Source organism: Pleurodeles waltl, chromosome 8 (genome assembly GCF_031143425.1).
Source record: "Pleurodeles waltl isolate 20211129_DDA chromosome 8, aPleWal1.hap1.20221129, whole genome shotgun sequence".
Lineage (NCBI taxonomy): Eukaryota > Metazoa > Chordata > Amphibia > Caudata > Salamandridae > Pleurodeles > Pleurodeles waltl.
In genome coordinates, this window is record NC_090447.1 from 522,064,720 (window position 1) to 522,084,223 (window position 19,504).

The 19,504-nt window shown below is 43.4% G+C and overlaps 1 protein-coding gene across 2 annotated transcripts in view; it reads right to left on the reverse strand.

The window, feature by feature from the left end:
* The window catches only part of BEND2 (BEN domain containing 2), a 218,722-nt gene that overhangs the window by 10,642 nt on the left and 188,576 nt on the right, over positions 1 to 19,504 (reverse strand). For both annotated transcript variants that reach the window (XM_069204528.1, XM_069204527.1), the window contains one exon: positions 7,247 to 7,450. In XM_069204528.1, coding sequence (XP_069060629.1) covers positions 7,247 to 7,450 — 204 coding nt within the window. The remainder of the gene's footprint in view (positions 1 to 7,246; positions 7,451 to 19,504) is intronic.

Here is a 19,504-nt window from a genome sequence, read left to right on the forward strand (position 1 = left end):
TTGACACTGTTAAGTAATGCAATTCAGTCTCCAAAGTGTAAAGCTCAAAAGTAAGGCGCAGCACCCCAATCACCACCAATCTATCACACACAATTCCCTGACACATAAATAGAATATGTAAATGTGGCGTGAGTGTCTCAGGGTTGAAGAGCGTTCAGGTACTAACAGCATACAATGTTAAAAGAAATGTAAATAGATATCTAAACATATAATTCAAGTGCAAGTCAATATGATGTGACAAGACAGGAGGCGTTTTATCAGTATAGAAAAAACACGGTATGGAAAAAAGTGTGCCTGACAGTGATGTTTTTTGTGCACTAGATCACTCTGCACAAGCTTTGTTTTCAGGTATGTCCGTCACTGTTTGCACAACTCCTAATATTTAGGGCCAGATGTAAGAAAAAAGCAATTTGCGACTTGCAAATTGCGAGTCCCTGCGACTCTCAATTTGCAAGTCGCAAATTGCTATGCAGTACGGTGTCTCAGACACCGACTGCAACTCGCAATGGGGTCGCGATGACCCACCTCATGAATATTCATGAGATGGGTCGCAAATTGCGGCCCCATTGCGAGTATAGGCACTCGCTAACATGGAGGCCTGCTGACGTCAGCAGACCTCCATGTTAGCGACCTGCTTTTAAACAAAGCAGCTTTTAAATAAAGCAGTTTTTTTTTTTTTTAAGTGTAGCCCGTTTTCCCTAAGGGAAAACGAGCTGCACTTTAAAAAAAAAACGAAACCTTTAGTTTCGGGTTTTTTTCAGGGCAGGGAGTGGTCCCTTGGACCACTCCCTGCCCTGAAAAAATATTTTGGGCTCCAGTCACAAACTGGAAGGGGTCCCATGGGGACCCCTTCCAATTTGCGATTGGGTTACCATCCACTTGAAGTGGATGGTAACTGCGATGCCATTTGCGACCGCATATGCGGTCGCAAATGGTATTGCATCCCAATGCGACTCGCAAATAGGAAGGGAACACCCCTTCCTATTTGCAAGTCTGAAATGCATTTTGCGAGTCGGTAACGACTCGCAAAATGCATTTCTGCATTGGGATACGCGTTTTGCGACTCGCAAACGGCAAATTTTGCCGTTTGCGAGTCGCAAAACGTTTGCTACATCTGGCCCTTAGTCCTTGACAAGCACAATTCTAAGATATGCCTTTAATCAATCAATTCCCCAAGCCAGACAAAAGGAGGTACTAGTCTAAATCTTTAGTAGACACTGAAATCGACACTGTAGCATCAAACAATTAATGTATATGCCCTAACAGGAAAGTTGTTGGTTGAAAACTCAATATTTATTGCAATATCCAACATGCGATACTGAACTCCTAGGAATCTCCTATATTACGTGTCATTCACTTCCTGTCACAGTGACATAAGTTAAACACAATTTCTTACCTGACCTGGCTTTCCTTGTTCTAGCCAACACCTGTCTGATGTGGACTGTACAGCAACAGGCAAATAAGAGCTCAATTTTGAGTACACTGTAGTATATATAAAGTTTGAGAAGAACGGAGGATAAAGGACAAGCCTCCCCTGGGCGAAGTACTTATTGTACCCTAAGGTATTGAACTCATGACGAGATGTGTGAGAGAGATCAGAAGAGATAATAAAGAGTAGTAGTAAATTAATGTGGTGGGATCAGGAATAGAAGGCAAATGTAAACAAGCAAAAAGCAATGGTGCCTTCAAGGGATGCTGTTACTGAAGAGGTTGGATAAGTACTACACCCAAGAGTAAAATCTGTCGTGCTGTAAAGCTAGCGTGTGACCTGGCATCCTTGGCATGGTTTTCCCTTGACGTTTTGCCTTTAGACCTTCCGTTTCTGCCGACTTCTTTTTTGCTGGCCTTAGGACTCTGCACACCTTACCACTGTTAAACAGAGCTAAAGTGCTTGTGCTCTTTCTCTAAAACATGGTAACACTGGCATATGCCCAATTGACATATTTATTTTACTTGTAAGTCCCTAGTAAAGCGGCACTACATATGCCAAGGGTCCGTAAATTAAATGCTACTAGTGGGCCTGCAGCACTGGTTGTGCCACCCACTTAAGTAGCACTTTAAAAATGTAACAGACCTGCCACTGCAGAGCCTGTGTGTGCAGTTTAAGCTGCCATTACGACCAGGCAAAAAAACCTTTTGCCAGGCCCAAATCTTCCTTTTTAATACATATAAGTCATCCGTTGCATAGGCCCTGGACAACCCAGAGGGCAGGGTGCAATGTATCTAAAACACAGAACATGTACTTTCAAGTTTACATGTCCTGCTAGTGAAAAACTCTTAAATTTGTTTTTCACCACTGCGAGGTGCATCTCTCCCACGGGATAACATTGGAGTCCCCTTATTACATTTCATAAGTTTAATTTCCAAATGGGAAGATATTTATTCAGAGCATGTTGGGTGTTTCTGGGATAACAGCTTAAAATCCTAACATATGGTAGAATCAGACTTGAACTTTTAATTCTAAAAATTCAATTTTTAAATTTGCCATTTTCTTGCCTTAGCCGTTTAGTGCCTGCAGCCTGTCTCTGGTTCACATGACTTGGTGTAGCTGACAGTTGGGCTTTGTGTATTCCTCCTAGCCCGACACATACAATGGAGAGCTTAGGTGTGACTGGATGGGCCAACACTAGCAGAATGGGTGGGAGGAGATGGGCCCAGCCCCACTTACAATTGAATATGTGTCTTGTCTCCACACAAAGGGCTGCATACTCCCTGTAGCTATTCTAAAGGCAAGGCCAGGGAGGCAGGGCATGTGTTCACTTCAAGGGCATGCCCCTAGAAGATTCTCCCCACTTCAAAGACACAACTTTGTAGAAAAGAACGACCTCATACACCAACTCTCTAGTCCACTTCTCGATTTGTGGATATTCTGCCAGGAAGAAGGATGCTGTGCTGCTACAAGGACTGCCACTCTGCTGGACTGCTGCTCTAAATAAATTGTTGTCCTGCTGTGCTGACCTGCTGCCCTCTGGTTTTGGACCCTTGGTATGTCACCACACTCTTAAAAACAAGCTTTTGGGCTCTTCACAATGACAAACTGGCCCATTAACACACAGAGACTGTTGTTTGCACCAAAATTCAGCATGAGCAGCTGTCAACCCGTCTCTACACACAGCCAGCATCGATCGCCCATGGACGGACCACCAATGCAAACTCCAGCCTGCCTGTATGCAACACCTGGCATGCTTGCTGCGCCATGCCAACCACTGCCCTCAATGCTCTCCTTGCTTCCTGCGATCCTCTCCAACATGAACGGAAGTCTTGACCACAACACTTGAGAAGATAAAACTTCAGCGGACTGTATCTGACCTGTGTTCATTTGCAATCCGCCTGAACTTTTGTCTTTGACCTGGCCCAGCGTGACCAGAAGCCTCGGTTGGCACATTATGCTTTTAGGCAGTACTTTTCACATTATTCTTTAAAAATTAATTACTCCGGTTCTACTGATTTTTATTGTTTTGGTCTGGCTTTATTTATTACATTTTGCTTTATTTTTCTAACCTGGTGTGGTATAGTTTTGTGAGGTGTTTCACTGTTATACTGTTTGAAGTGTTGCACAAATAACTTTACACATTGCTTCTAGGTTGAACCAGACTGCATTGTACCAAGCTAACAGGAGTTTGAGCAGAAGTTAATTTACGGTTTGCTTGTGCCTTGCCCTGACAGGGATTGTGGCTGCTGCTTGATCAGGGCTCACACCCCAGTCAATCAGTAACCCAAATTCTAACAATGTGCAATAAATGTGGCAGGAAAGGGCACCATACTAAGGGGGTCATTCTGACCCGGGCGGGCGGCGGTTGCCGCCCGCCTGGCGGGAACCGCCAAATGGCCGCCCCGCGGTCAAATGACTGCGGGGGCCATTCTGACTTTCCCGCTGGGCCGGCGGGCGCCCGCCGGCCCAGCGGGAAAGGGCCTGCAACACAGAAGCCGGCTCCGAATGGAGCCGGCGGTGTTGCAGGTGTGCGACGGGTGCAGTAGCACCCGTCGCGATTTTCACTGTCTGCTATGCAGACAGTGAAAATCATGCTGGGGCCCCTGCTATGCCCATGCCAGTGGCATGGGCAGTGCAGGGGCCCCCAGGGGCCCCACGACACCCGTTCCCGCCATCCTGTTCCTGGCGGTAAAAACCGCCAGAAACAGGCTGGCGGGAAGGGGGTCGGAATCCCCATGGCCGCGCTGCTTGCATCGCCGCCATGGAGGTTCAGCCCAGCCAGGGGAAATCCGGCGGGAAACCGCCGGATCCCCTTTTCTGACCACGGCTTTACCGCCGCGGTCAGAATGGGCAATGAAGCACCGCCAGCCTCTTGGTGGTGCCTCCGTTGCCCGCAGCCCTGGCGGTCTTGGACCGCCAGGGTCGGAATGAGGGCCTAAGTGTTGTAGGAGTGTACAGGAGGAGAGGAAATGGTGAAATGTGTGAGATTTGGTAAGGAGCTTTTTTTTGCATTTAGGACAGAGTTAGAAAGGAAATCTAATAGATAAGGTGCTGCATGAAGACACAGTGAATATGAGATGATGTTTGACTCATCTTTCAAGGTTGAACATAATATCTTTGATGTTTTGTTTGATCGTAAGCACAAGTTGAGTATGATAGATATATTTCTAGGGGGTAGGAAGGCCAAGAGACTAAAATGAAAGTTCTTCATTGCTTCCATGCAGTTTTAAGGAAGATTTCTCCTAAGCAAATTATTTGTTGTGTAAAGGCAATTGAACTCTCGGATGTCCACACCAGAAGGAGTTGGGAGTATTTTTTGACCCAAATGCTGAACCACATTTGGTAAATTAGAGCAGTATGGACCTTGAAGCAACATTTAAAAACAAGTCTGAATGTCTAAAGTGGTACATATATAAAATATTAATCAAAGATGGCATTGGACCTGTTGTCTTGAGAGTGAGAACATTGCCAAGAGAGATGTATGAAGAAGTTAAGAAAGAAGTGAAATGATTGTGTGGTAAAGGTGTGACTGAGCCGGTGTGACTGAGCCTGTAGAGAATAGGGAGGGTTTCGAACTATTGTTGTAGTCAAAAAGGCAAGTGGTGGGATACACTTTTGTATTGACTTAAAAGTCCCTAACAGAATGGTGGTGGTTCTTAATTTTTTCACTCCCGTATATTCAGGAAATCGTGCTCATGATCTCAGGATCGAAGACTTTCAGTACGTTTAATCTTCTGTCAGCATAACACTAGATTCACTTGCATTGGAAGAGCTAAGTGCATTCAGAACACCAATCGGGGCATTTAAAGTTGTCAGGATGCTACTAGGTCTAGTATTGGTGACAACGAAGTTCTAAAGGGCAGTGGTTTTGATGATGAGTGATCTACCAGGGGTCAGGGTATTTTAGGACAAAGCTCTAATATATGGTGAGATGTGGGCAGAACACAGCAAGTGAGTTAATGCCATTATAGGACAGTTTAAGAAACATGGTTTCACTCTCAGAGCAATTAAAAGCTGGTTAGACAAAAAATAATTTGATTACTTTGGACACCGGATAACAGAAAACCAAAGGAAGATTAGTGCCCACTGTAGAAAGTCATCCAACACCTAACAACAGAGTTGCTGTCTCTTACGACAGTCAAATCATATTGGTTAGCCAAAGATGCACTTGAAGAGGAAGGGGATTTATTGTTCAGAGGAACCAGGTTAATACCTCCTGAAGCACTGAGATTGAGTCTCTCCAATTTGGCCCTTGAGAGACATTAAAGTGTGGCCAAATCCAAAGAAAGATTACACTTGGATTTTGGTGGCTGGGGTTGGATCTTGATATGAAAAGAATTATCAGGGAATGTGGCAGATATACTAGGACTGAAAACAATCTTAAGCCTTCAGTGCTTCCCATGCTAAATGCTGTTCCACCTGATCAACCCTGGAAAGAGATCGCATTGGACATTGTAGGGCTCTTATGAATGGGGAAGATCTATTTCCTATTTAGCAGTATGGATCAATCTATTTCCATGGTCACCTGAGGTCACATGGATGAGTGAGATTTCTTCACGCAGGGTCATAATATTTTTGGAGGATGTTTTTAGGCAAGAGGGTTTCCTGAAGAGTAATTGTAAGGGCAATGGACACACCTGTGCCCTAGAGAGGTAGAAACCTTCCTTGGAAAAAATGGCATTAAGCAGAAGAATTGTGCTTTGTTTCGCCCACAGTCTGAGAGGGTACTGGAAACATTTAATAGAACCCTTAAGGAAGGATTTCAGTTGGCTATAGCGAATAGTGTTGATTTGAAGGAGGAGGCAAAAGAAACAGTTCTAAACTGCAGAAGTCCCCTCATGCCACTACAGGAAGATAATTTGAGCTGTTCAAGGGAAGAAGACTGAATAACATACTCATGGCAGAATGGAGGCTGTGGAACAACGGTTGGGTGCATTTTTCAGTAGAAGGTGAGTTAAGAGAGAAAAAGAAAGAAAGGCAACAGAAGAGGAAGAGTCAGGAGACATGCTATGAGGCAGTGCAGTGTGAAGGTGCCCGATTGAGTGTACATGAAAGCACCAGTAAGGTGTGCTGCTTGGCCTAAGTTCAGCAAATCAATTACATTGGTCAAATTAACAATGGAGTTAAAACTAGTCACAGAACAATATGGAAGATGAGCCACATTTGTGTGTGTGAGGGATGGAATGAAGGGAGTGCAACACTGCTGTGCAAGTCTTGATGTTGGGTGTGGCAAGTAGATACCAGACATGGTTTTCTGTGGTTCAGAAAGAATGGCATCTTGAAAAAGATGTTAAAAGGAGACCGGGTTATCTGGAAGACTATGCTTCTTATTTACTTGCGTTTTTAAATTCTTCTGCTTTAACTTTATTGCTGTGCACATTCACCCATTTTGTATTTAGAGTTGCATTCTTTTGCATCTGCCTGCTTCCAATTCATATAAGAAGTAAGATACGTCACCTCTTGTTTGCAGTTTTTCTCTGTGATATTCTACCATTCTAACTCAGAATGTTTTCATTTGAATGTTTGTGGAATAGCCACACGGACAGCTATTGCTCTGATGGTGGTTTAGGTGTTTCAATAAAGCTCATCTCTCTCCACACCCTTGTGGACCTCTGGAGGCTTACTTACATCTTTACAGCACCAAAACCTGTACTGGTGGATTATTGCTGCACCATTTTTAACTGGCTCCTTGTAATAGGACCAATGGTTAGTAATTTGTACAAGGACATCATTCTTGATAATGGTACATTTCTAATAATCAAAACACTCATATTAATAGAAATCTGTTGTTCAAACTTGTCATATGTCACGTACCTCTGAGGGCATTGATCTTGTTGCAGTCCAGTGGTGCCATTCCTCGTTCTTTATTTCCATACACATTGCTTTTTACAAGCACATCTTCAGGGAAGAGAGCCCGGATGAGGAAACGGGCCGACAGCTCTGGCCGAGGTTTTCCTTTGGCCACATAAATGACTGAAAAGGGGAGCTGAACATTCCTCAGGGAACTTCCCAGAAACTCTAAAGAAAACAATAAACCGAAAAATATGTATGATTTATAGGCACAAGAAATACTTTTGAGACTCACCTATTCAACAATTTCAACATAGTAGTTAAAATGCAGTGGATCTGAAGTGGAAAATAGAAATGAATTCAAATAGTGAGTAAGGTGCATGTGAAATGGTTCATGCTCCTTGACTCACTTGGATGCACCAATGACATTATTGCTTTTTGTTTGCTTTCAGCAATTGAAGTTCTGATACAATGCTCATACTTCTGTTGAAGACTTGGAAATATAAATATTTCCTTACAGAGGTACTTATCCTAATGAAGTCAAACAAACCAGGATATTATCAATGCTAAAACAAGCATTGGCAAAGCCAAAAGGTCTGGCGTTGGCTGCCAACCTTTTGGCAATTCTTGTTTTGTCATGTGTTTTGCAAAATGTTATTATTCAGAAGCTTCTGGGTTTCATCAGCCTAAAAAAAAATGCTAAAGGAAAAATGTTTTCATATCAGAATAGCACAGTAGCATGGTACTTTCCGGCATTAAAGTGAACGACTTTGTGTGTGGTTGTGCTCCTTGTGAAAAGGGCAGCATGACATAACTCAAAATGAAGACAGCCTCTGAGAAATATGGCAAGAAAGAAGGAAGGCAGGAAAGAAGGAAACAAAGAAAGGAGGAAAGAACACAGGAAGAAGGCAGGAAGGAAGGCAGGAAAGCAGGTAACAAAGAAAGGAGGAAGGAACACAGGAAGAAGGCAAACAGGAAGGAAGGCAGGAAAGAAAGAAAGCAGGAAAGAAGAAACAAAGACAAGAAAGACATCAAGAAAGTGAGGAAAGAAAGAAGGAAAGAAACAAAGATTGAAAATACCTAAAGTAAGAAGGCATGAAGGTAAGAAACAGGCAAGAAACAAAAACAAAAAAGAAACAAAGAAAGCAAAAAGAATGAACAGAAGATGGATGGAAGACAAACAACGGAAGAAGGAAACAAGGGAAAAATAAATCAGGAAAAAATAAGGAAAAAGAAAGAAAGCCGGCAACAAGACAAGAAATAAAGTGAAAATGAAGAAAGAGACAGGGGTGCAAAGACAGAGCGCATTTGTGAGCTTGTGTGAACCGTTGTTTGCAATACTATTCTCTTTCAAAAGGCTTTGTTCTCCACAACATTTTCAGACTAGTGAAGTAGCAGCAGTCAGATAAATAAAGGCCACTTTGAAAGGAATTTACAACAGCATTAGCAGGAGTCAGTTACTGATAAAGCTTGAACGTGCCTAACTTTCACATAAAAAGTGTCCTGCTATCACATTAGGTGAAACACAAAGGCAACATTATAGTAAAAATAAAAATGCTGGCAGTGAAGGGAACGGTGTTGCATGCAGATGTACTTATTATGAAAGCAAAATGCAGTCAGTTATAGTGAACTTAGCCATTTGTTTAAGTAGGCCGACCCACTGCCCCATTCTGTATGTTGTATTGCGCGGAATCAAAATGGGAATGAGACAACAGGCCAAAGGAAGAAGGTGACTGAAAGTCCCTTTAAGTAAGTGCATTATAAATATAATTTTGGTAAAATCTTAAATTCTTGGATTATGTCAGATGTAAAAAAGTTATTTAGGAAGCACATGTTAAACTATAGGCTTATTCTGTAGTAAAAACTCTGCTCTCTCTCAAACACAGTCAGTTCTCAAGGGCACACCAAGACTGTCACTGTGGACACGAGGCAGAGGTAAACCATTGGTTAAGTATACTGACTCTTTTGGACATTAAGCACAGCAGACAAGGTACCCTTTTAAATTTGTTGGTGCATTTAAATGGCATATGGGGGAGGCATGAGGCAAAGTTAGGTCTTTTCTCTAAGGAAAGTTTGAGGAGGTAAATCTTAGAGACTGTATCATCATGTGCACAGTTACTGGGACGTAGCTGCTATAAATAACTTGTGCCTGTGGTGTTGGGCACTGGCACTCATTTTTAGGGGCTGCAACTTTCTTCATTATGAGACTCTGACCAAAGGCAAAGATAGGAAGGAAACAAAGGGACGACCCGGGAAGTGAAATATAGAGAAACAATGACAAAGAGAGAAACTAGGAATTAAAAAGAAACTGCAACAGTGAGAAGGAGAAACAGGAAGTGTAGGACTGTGGAAGGAAGATGCATGGGGTGGAATCAAGACTAGGCAGCCCTGGTATTGGGAAACCAAGGCGTGGAAAAGCCTTGGGCTCACATGCATATTTTTGGTTTTCACAAATTAAGCACTTACCAGCTAAACCTGGACCATAGTATGTTGTATTAGTTTTGTCAGTGACAAGAACGCACCAGTGAAATGCAGTGACTTCATCTGATGTCATGACGAAAAATAAATAAAAGGGGTATAGTCTGTTGTCACACATTGGCCCTCATTACGAGTCTGGCGGTCTAGACCTCCAGAGTTGCAGTGGCGGGCCCATCGCCGATGGGCCGGTGATGAAGACAGCCAGATTACGAGTGTGGGGGTTTGGCCTGTGTCAAACCGCCATTTATCAGTTCCCACTGCCAGTGGGGGCGGACCGCTGGGCCACAGATAAGCATGTCTGACCCCACGGTCCACCAAAGACCGCTGGAGGTATCACGAGTCCCCTTGCCACCAAGGATTTCTACAGGTGACAGAAATTTGCATTCCTGTCGCTGGTAGATAACTCCCCCCCTGCAATCCCAACACCACCCCAACCCACCCTTCTTTGATACCAGAATCCCCCTCCACACCCCCTTTCATGCCAGATCCCCGCCTTCCATACCAGCCCCGATCACTCCACCCCCTTCCATACCAGACCCTCTCCCCCGCATACACGCACACATACACACCCCGCATAAACTTATTAACAAACCCTGACATACACGCATTCATTCACATGCATCCATACATGCATTCACATTGACATTCCAGGACACACTCACTTCAACAATCATTCATACACCCATACACACATGCATGTACACAAGCTTGCACACAGGTTTACAAACACGCATACAGAGACCCATACACACACTCATACACACAGGCATACACACTTACATTCACACATGCAGACAACACCCACTCACACACAACACTCCCCACCCTCCCACCCTCTCCCCAGTCGAACGATTGACTTACCTTGTCCGGAGAAGAGATTGTCTGGCAGGGAACGGGCACTTCCACTGTCGGCAGCGCCCAGCCATCAGGACACTGCCAGGTCGTATTACAGGTCGTAATATGGCTGGTGGAGTCCTTTTGGTGGGGCAGGGCCGGTGAAAAAAACGCCCCTGCACCTCCAAATGCCAGCGTGACTACTGGTGGATGTCCACTCAAATTGTGGCGGAAATCCCTCAGTACTCGTAATAAGAACTGGCGGTCTTCCGCCCCCCCGCGGTCTATGTAAAAGACCGCCGAAGTTGTAATGAGGGCCAATGTGTTTGTGTATGTTCGCTCATTAGGTTTAGAGTTGAATTCAAAATGCACATAATTTTAAACATGTCTCAACATAAGATCAAGGCTAGCAATGCTAAAACAAAAAATAAATTATATTCTGAGTTCATCATTCCAGCTCAACATCTTGTAAACACGTGTTTAGTGCTTACCCCAAACTAACTTGAACTATTCATTATATACCTGATGGAAGAAACGGCTTTATCCTTATCTACTGTACTAGAATATCCTCCCCATCACTGATTAAAGTTGAGTTTTACTAAATTCTTTCAGCACTTGCAATGGCATATGCGTCATGATGTGTTTCATTTTTGCTTAAATTTACTTTTCAAAGGTGGCGACCCAAATGTAGGAGTGAGGTTGAAATGAACAAAGAAAAAGCAAGCCGAGTGTGACAGGGAGGGACAGGAAGGGGCAGGGTAGGCAACAGATCAGCTTTGGTGGAAGAATCAACACCAACATTGAAAGTTCAAGGGTGCGGGTGGATAGGAAGGGGGAAGTAGCACACAGGGAGGAAAGAGGAAGAAAACACAAGGAATGCTGAATTAAGCAGTAGAAGAATACAAGTCTTTCAATTGCATCCTGACCCAAAGACTGATGAGCATTGGTATTGTTCACAACAGATTCTCAACATAAAAAAGCAGTAGGCAAGACTTAAAAAGGGTTTCGTTTTTTCTGCAGCGCTCATTTTTTATTTGGCCTAGATTGACAACAGAGCTGTCTATAGACTTATTGTTGACATTTTTTAAAACATACAGAGTGGACTTTGGCTGTGCCCAGAGGAGTATTCCTCTCTCACCTCAGGAAATACATTAGTGTGTCATTTCACATCCTACAGAGTGCTCACACTGAAATACTTGCGGGACTATTTTATATCTCAAACGCACACTGAACCATGGCACATTAAAATATTTGCCTCATAGATGCATCATGTATAGAAAGCCATTTTTTGTTATTTTTTTGCAACACAGTAAAGTTTTTTAATAATATTTTAGGATTCAAAATTCTTTGCCAGTGCTTGTTTCTCATACGCTTTTGTCAGCACTAACTCTCCAGTACAGGCAGGACTGGTTACAGACTATAAAATAGTCCCTCGTGTGTTCCATAGGAGGCGGTAGGGCATACGAGTACAACCAAAAAAAAAGGTGACAAAAATACTACTGCTGTCCAACCTGAGATGTTATTGACAATGTCACAAGCCAAAGTATAAGAAGATTCGAAGTCAAAAGACGCCCATTGTTAAAGGAGGCTGACACAAAAGTAGGTTCAGAATACAATACGTCTACCATGAATGGTGCAAACTCTAAACACATCAGACCTACAAACATGAGTCATTGTCACAAATTGCTATACTGTGCCAATCTCTTGTCGTTATACTAGTAGAACCATTCAGTGAATGTGGCAACATAGATCTCAGAACCTCAGCTGACAACAAACATTCTAGAATGTCTTCTGTAGGCACCTGTTGAGAGATGTAGGACTGGAGAAAGATAATAAGTGGCCCTGCTATGTATGTACTGCCCAGCTGATGTTACTCTAGTTTTAGACATTTCTTTTTAAATTTTTAAAATTCAACTTTCCTCAACTATGCATTTTGATCTCCTGCATTGCAGTTTTGAAATCAAGTACATCCATCTTTTGAAAGAGGTCCAAAAAGAGCACAGTTTAGTGATGGACACATACTTGTAGGAGACACAGCAGCCAAAGCTAATCCTGTTTTTTTGTTGTCATAAATGCATGCAGTGTCAAGAAACACAAGCCTAAGACTACAGGATCGGTGTTTGACGTTCCAGGGCTGGGCTTTCCATAAGGCAAAGTAGGCTGCAGACTTAAGGCACCAACAAACGGTACACCAAATTACTGCAACAAGGCCGGAAACAAATTGTCTTTGGTGTATAAGGAGCTTTCGGGGTGGCAAAATGCTGGTTATTTGAAGTTGTTTATTGGAAAGGCACACACAACCACTCAGGTCACCTTAAATTGGAGATAGCAGAAATGTTGGGAAAGGGGAGCTAGGAAAGATAAACGGTGGGGACAAGATGTTGGGAATCAGGAAGGAGCTTTGTTTATGGAGTGGTCTTCAGCAGTAACACTGTAGATTCTCAGGAGTTGGGACAATTCCATGTTGGTTATTGGTCATAGAATTCTGATGATAAAGTACAAAGTCAGTACTGGATGAGGAGGAGGAAGGGACAGAAGGAGTTAGAATGGAGATGTGAGGGATGACAGTGAGATGAATTTGAGAATTGCAGCGTGAAATTAGGAATGAAGGCATACTATTGAAGAGATGTTCGGGCCAGCCAGGGAAAGCTCCTGTTTGGAAGAAGTCTCTCATCACAGTGTAGACAGTCACACCTGTCCTGCAGCCAAAAAGGACATTTCCCACAAGACAGAGGGGACATAGCACCAGAACGTGTGCTAAATATGGTCTGATAAAAATACAGGGCCCTACATACTGTTTACAAGAATATTGCCAGATTGGGGATAATAGTAAATATACAACCAATGGAAAAACAGTTTTGCAAATGACATTGAGGACATGATATTTGTGTGAGACAATATTTTTGTCAATGATACTCCGACATAACGCCAAAGAGGGACATGGAAGACTGGCTGCTGTTAGCTAACTAATTTCTCAAGTCACCTGTGCAACTTGTAAGACAAAGACATCCAGATTAGAGGAAGAACATTCAAAAGTATGCTAAAGGCTCCTTCCTGTCACCAACCTAACCTAGTGGGGCGTCGGCTGAAATGTGAGAATTAGATGACCTCACCCTGCGTTGCTGATCTCATACTTTTGGTGCAGGCCCTGTGCATACAGCCCGTAGAGGTCTGCCCTATTTTGTTCACAGACAAATCATTGTTATGCATGGCTTAATCATGGCACAGCACTGATGATCTTTGGTTTACATGTTTTAGTTCAGGGAGTTGACTGGGGTAGAGAACAATTATATCTTCAAATATAATTTAAGGATCAGTGAAAACCGTTACCAAATGTATATGTGGTCATCAATGAAATCACAGAAACATCCGAATATTCGGAACTTCTGAAATCTCATTACATGCAACATATGCCAATGTAGTTCTTTACATTCATGGAACAGAATATCAGGATAGGAGTTTCAGTTTAAAAGTTTGCTGAAGGTAGTTCTTGCAGATCTTTTTTGGGAGAGCCTGAGGATGGAATGGTTTCTTACCTGTAACTCTACTTCTTTGTCAGGGGACTCTCCATTGAAATCATAAGCACTGAATAGAAATGTCCACGTGCAGTGATACTGGAGCAGTTCTTTCAAAGTCACATCAACTCTGCCTTACTTTAGAAAGGCCAGGAAACATATGTGACAGACATATTACACTTCTGCAGCCTTGAAAACAGGCTATATTACCAATGTCTATTGAATTATTTTAAAAAATAGGAAAAAAGGGTCACACTCTTAAAAATCTCTTAAGCAGAAATGAAAGTGATTTTTAATCACTTCACAATTTTTCTTCATTAGTTTTGATCCTTCACAAACTGTTTTTACTTCTTTTTAAAGTAAGATAAGGGGTAATACAGAGAAATGTAGCCTGTATAGGCTGCAGCACTGAAACAATGTAAATAGGACACTGCGCCTTTAAGGGCCTTCTGACCTCTAGTGTCCCATCATTACCTGTAGGTGGCAGTTTACTCAGTTCTTTTTGATGAGCGAATCTCTTCCGTCGGATTTGCTTATGATTTCAATGGAGATTACCCTGAGATAGAACTAGGATTACAAGTAGGAAGCCCTTCTCTCACAGGAGATCTCAACTGATAATCAGAAGCATGGAATAGATTTTCAAAGCTTACTCCTCAAAGATTCTGCGAAGGAACAGATAAAAAAGTGGAAAAGTAAAATTAGGAAAACAAATTCTTTAGAGATACTTGTCCCACCTGGGCATCAGCCTTAGCGCCCGAATCAAGACAATAGTGTCTCGTAAAGGTGTGAACTGATGTCCCAAGATGCAGCTTTGCAAATCTCAGCAATTTGGATGTTCCTAAGCAAAGCAGCAGGTGTTGATTTGCACCTAGTGGAGTGGACCCAAGGTTTGCCAGATAGGGTTTTGTTTGCTTTTTGATAACAAAGGATTATGTAGGAGACAATCCATATCCAGTCTGTGGAGGACCATAGTTGACAACAAGCTGTTCTGATTTTCCTAAAGATTTTGAGGTATCTAGACAAAACCCTTCTAACATCAAGAGTGTGGAGAGATCTCTCTGCAAGAGAAGAGTTGTTTTGAAAAAAATGTAAATAAGGTAATAGTCTGATTGACATGGAAATCCAAGACTACCTAATGGAGGAATTTAGGATGGGTCCTCATCACTACCCTGTTGCTATGGAACATTGCGTAAGGTAGCTCTGCAAGCTGAAGTAATGGCTGCCAAAAAGGAGGCCTTCCAAGAAAGGTGCTGGAAATATGCCTTATGAATGGGTTCAAAGGGAGGCAAGAGATGACGATGCTTAACTCCCATGGAGGATATATCTTCTTAATGCCTTTCTAGAAAATGTTTGACAACAGTCATCATGAAAAAGGATGTTTGTGAGGGACATTTTCAAAAAGCTGTGATTGCCGCAAGATGTACTATAATTGAGGAGAAACTCAGTTTGCTTTAGAGTGATGAAGAAGATGAGGAAGAATAGCCTCTTCCTGACAAGTAAGAGGATTGACACCGTTCTGAGAACACCAGATGGGGAATCTCTTTCATTTGAAGAAATAGGAGTCCTAGCAGGTGGTCTCTTGGCTTCACTTAGCACATCCATACATTCCTGAGGAAGGTTTAGGTGGCCGTAATGTACAAGTTCAGGAGCCATGCATCAAAGTTCAGAGAGTGAAGGCTGGGATGTTGAATATGTCCTCCGAACTTCTGAAGAAGATCTTTCTGCACAGCAACATCTTGTATGGACACTGTGAGAGGTGAAGGAGATCCATCTTCCACCACTGTTGAGGCTACTCCAGAGCAATTAGTATCATTCTGGCTTTCGAGTGTGAGAGCTTGACGATCATGGTCAGGAGTAGGAGAATAAGAGGAAAGGTGTAAAGAAATTTGCCTGTCCAGTTGATCCATAGGACTTTCCCCTGTGTCAGTTGGTAGAACCTCGTGGCAAAGCCTGGGCATTTTATTTCTCTCATCTACGAAATGATCTATTTGGGGAAAACCACAATCTGAGAATGTGTCGTGAAGTACAGCGTTGTTTAAAACTCACTCTTGATTTTCTTCAATGACTCTACTGAGTGTTCCCTGAGCATTCTGGGTTACCGGAAGAAGAACATCTATAATGTTGAGATCCCTGGAGATGAGATGACTTCCAGATTGCTTGAGCTTCCAGAAACAGAGGTCTGGAGCTCATCCCTCCCGACTTGTTCAGATAATGCATGGTTGTTGTATTGTCCACCTGAACAAGGTAAGAGTCTTCTCCGACCAATAGGAGGAAACCTGCCCGAACAAGGTGAGCGTCTTTTCTGACCAATAGGAGGAAAGTCTTCAGGGCTGAATGCACTGCCATCAATTCCAGAAGGTTGATGTGGTAAGACTGTTCCTTCGGACAGTAGAACTTGAGTTATGCATTTTTAAAAGAATAAAGATAAAATAGAGCTTAGAGGCAATGCTTACTTGGGATACCTGGTTGTGCAGAACTGGGACAAAGTCAGGAGTTCAGGCAGAACGTGATGGGGCACAGGCTGGCAACAGGGACCCAGTAAGGCTCGCTGAACAAAATTACCTTAATCCTGGTTGCGTCAGTGAGGATGCAGGATGCAGAGGAGGCGATGCGCTTGTGTCGATCCCTGCAGCACAGGAGATGAGTCGATTTTCCCAACACAGCAGCAGAGGTACTCCGTTGCAGTGGATTTGAAGGGGATGTGTTGGAGTCGATCCCCACAGCAAAGGAGTTGTGTTGATTGTCTCTTCGCAGCAGCGGGGATGCAGTGACTCCTAGGTGCAACTGTTCCGAAGGCGATGTGCAGGTTCTGCCCTTGCAGCAGTGGTTATGCATCGGAGTTGATCCTCGCAGTAGAGGCGATGCGCCGGTTTCGATCCATGCAAAAGGAGCGATGCACTGATTCTGTCCCACACAACCAGTGGGATGCACTGGTTCTGGCTGGAGCAGCACTTTAGACCCACTTCCAAGGGCCCAAAACTGGACTGGCACTACTTGGCAGAGGAAGAATCACAGATGGCAGAGTAGAGGTGCTGCAGGAGGAAAGCCGGAAGCCTTTTGTGTCCCTGAGACTTCAGAAGAACAGGAGACAAGTCCTTCTCACTATCAAAAAAGGAGGGCAGCAGGCAGGAGTCCAGCAGAGTGGCCATCCTTTCAGCAGCACAACAGTCCTTCTTCCTGGCAGAGCATCCACAGGTCCAGAAGTGTACTGAGCCGGTAGGGTCAGAAGTCCAGTTCTTATACCCAGTGGTGCCTTTGAAGTGGGGGAGACTTTAAGAGATGACTTTGAAGTGCATGCAGTCCCTTTCCTTCCTGCCCTGGCTCCATACATACTACAAGGGGTATGCAGTCTTTTATGTGGGGACAGGACTCAGCCTATCAGCAAAATGCAGGTGGAAGTGTCAGCCTCTCCCTTCCATCCTGCCCAGGAAGGTCCATCATGCTGTGGATAGCACATTAGTCACACTTAAGCTCGCTTTGTGTGTGGCTATCTAGAAGGGATGCACAAGCCAGCTGTCATCCCACCCAAGAAGAGTATTGAAGACAGGCAGAAGGCACCAAATGGTTGGAGTAAAAAAATGCCTTTCTAAAACTGTAATTTTCAGACTTACAATTTAAAATCCGACTTCATCTTGAGTTGTATTTTTAAATGGTGATTCCAGAGACACGAAAAATCAGGGGTCCCCTCTCTTCCCAATTGGAAATTACACTTATAAAATGAAATAAGGTAATCCCAATGTTATCCTATGGGAGAAACAGGCCTTGCAGTAGTGAAAAACTAATTTAAGAGTTTTTTGCTACGAGGACATGTGAAACTTGAAAGTACATGTCCTACTTTTAAATACGGGTATTCTTCCCTTAGGCTGTCTATGGCCTACCTTAGGGGCGATATATATGTATCAAAAAGTAAGGTCTGGGCCTGGCAAGAGGGTTAACTTGCCAGTTTCAATCCTGTGATTCTCAGCCAAGAACAGCGCCAAGACCCAGGCCATGACAAGAGCCATGCACTGCTAGAGTGTAGAAATCGGCTGCAACACTGATAACTTGGTTTGACACCATCATGCCTTCATCAACAATCTCTTGGAAATCATAATGCTTATCTTTGGGAAGACTGTCCATGAATTGCAGAATGGAATCCCAAAGAGTCCTGTCATAGCATCTGAGGAGAGCATTCACACTAGCAGCTTTCATGGAAACTGCAGAGGTTTTGCAGACTTTTCTCGAGGTTCTGAAACAATGAGAGTCTGGAATTTGATCTGTGCAAAGAAAGGATGGATCTTTATCGGTAGTCTGTATTTCTGTTGCAAGCATGAGGAAGCAGTCTACACTGTAGCCAGAGTAAGAAAAAGTTCCATCGCTGGTTCTAAAAAGCCTGGAATCAAAGAGAGTTGTGATCTAGCTGCAAACCTTTGACGAAGAATCTCAAAAGATGTGGTAGTAGTCTGTAAATGAATATTCAATTTGTTAGCTCTCCTGATGAGTAATTTCTAGAAGGTGTTAACATCATCTATTGGTGATATTCTCGGTGGACGAGTGTAAGCAAACAGGTGTTTATGCAGATTTCCCCCCACTTTTTGCCCCAATTTGGAATATTAGCTACTGGATTTTCGACTCAGGGTGCACTGAAGCCATCTTTGAAGGGAAAATGGTGATAACACTTGCGAGCAGGCTACCTTTTCTTCCTGTAGCTAAACTGGAGACAGAGAGGGAAACTAAGTGCCAGAACCGGTTTTCCTGAAGGCATATAGGGGGTTATTCTAACTTTGGAGGAGTGTTAATCCGTCCCAAAAGTGACGGTAAAGTGACGGATATACCACCAGCCGTATTACGAGTTCCATAGGATATAATGGACTCGTAATACGGCTGGTGGTAAATCCGTCACTTTTCCGTCACTTTTGGGACGGATTAACACCTCCTCCAAAGTTAGAATAACCCCCATAGTCCTTAGTTAGCCACAGCTCTAGGATGGGCTACCAAGCTTCTGATGACCAAGAAAGTGCTGTGCCATCTTGAAAGGGGAAAGTATGCTGCACTCTGGGATAGTCAGATGCCACACATTACAGGAACTTCGTCATCCAAGAGGAGGGAACATACTAGAATATTGGCTATTGACAGCAGGGTTCTCTCGGGGCTCTTTCCTGGCATAATATGGCACCCCTGGCACCCTGCCCTCAGTACACTGTGGATTTTGGAGAGAGGACCACAGGAGGACCATTCTGTTGGTTTTGAAAGCACACAAAGACAGACTGGACCGTCAGAAGAACTGCATTTTCTGCACTTAAGGCAAATAAAGTTTGGATTGTGGCCTTGGCTCCTGGCTCAGGGAAATGTTGATTCCCAGCCCTAGATCAATGCAATGACTCCAAAGGTCAGTCACTGTTCCCTGGGAATAGCATCAGGCACATTGAAGCAAGAATAGCCCTAATTGCCAAGTTGGTAGCTACCACAAAAGGTT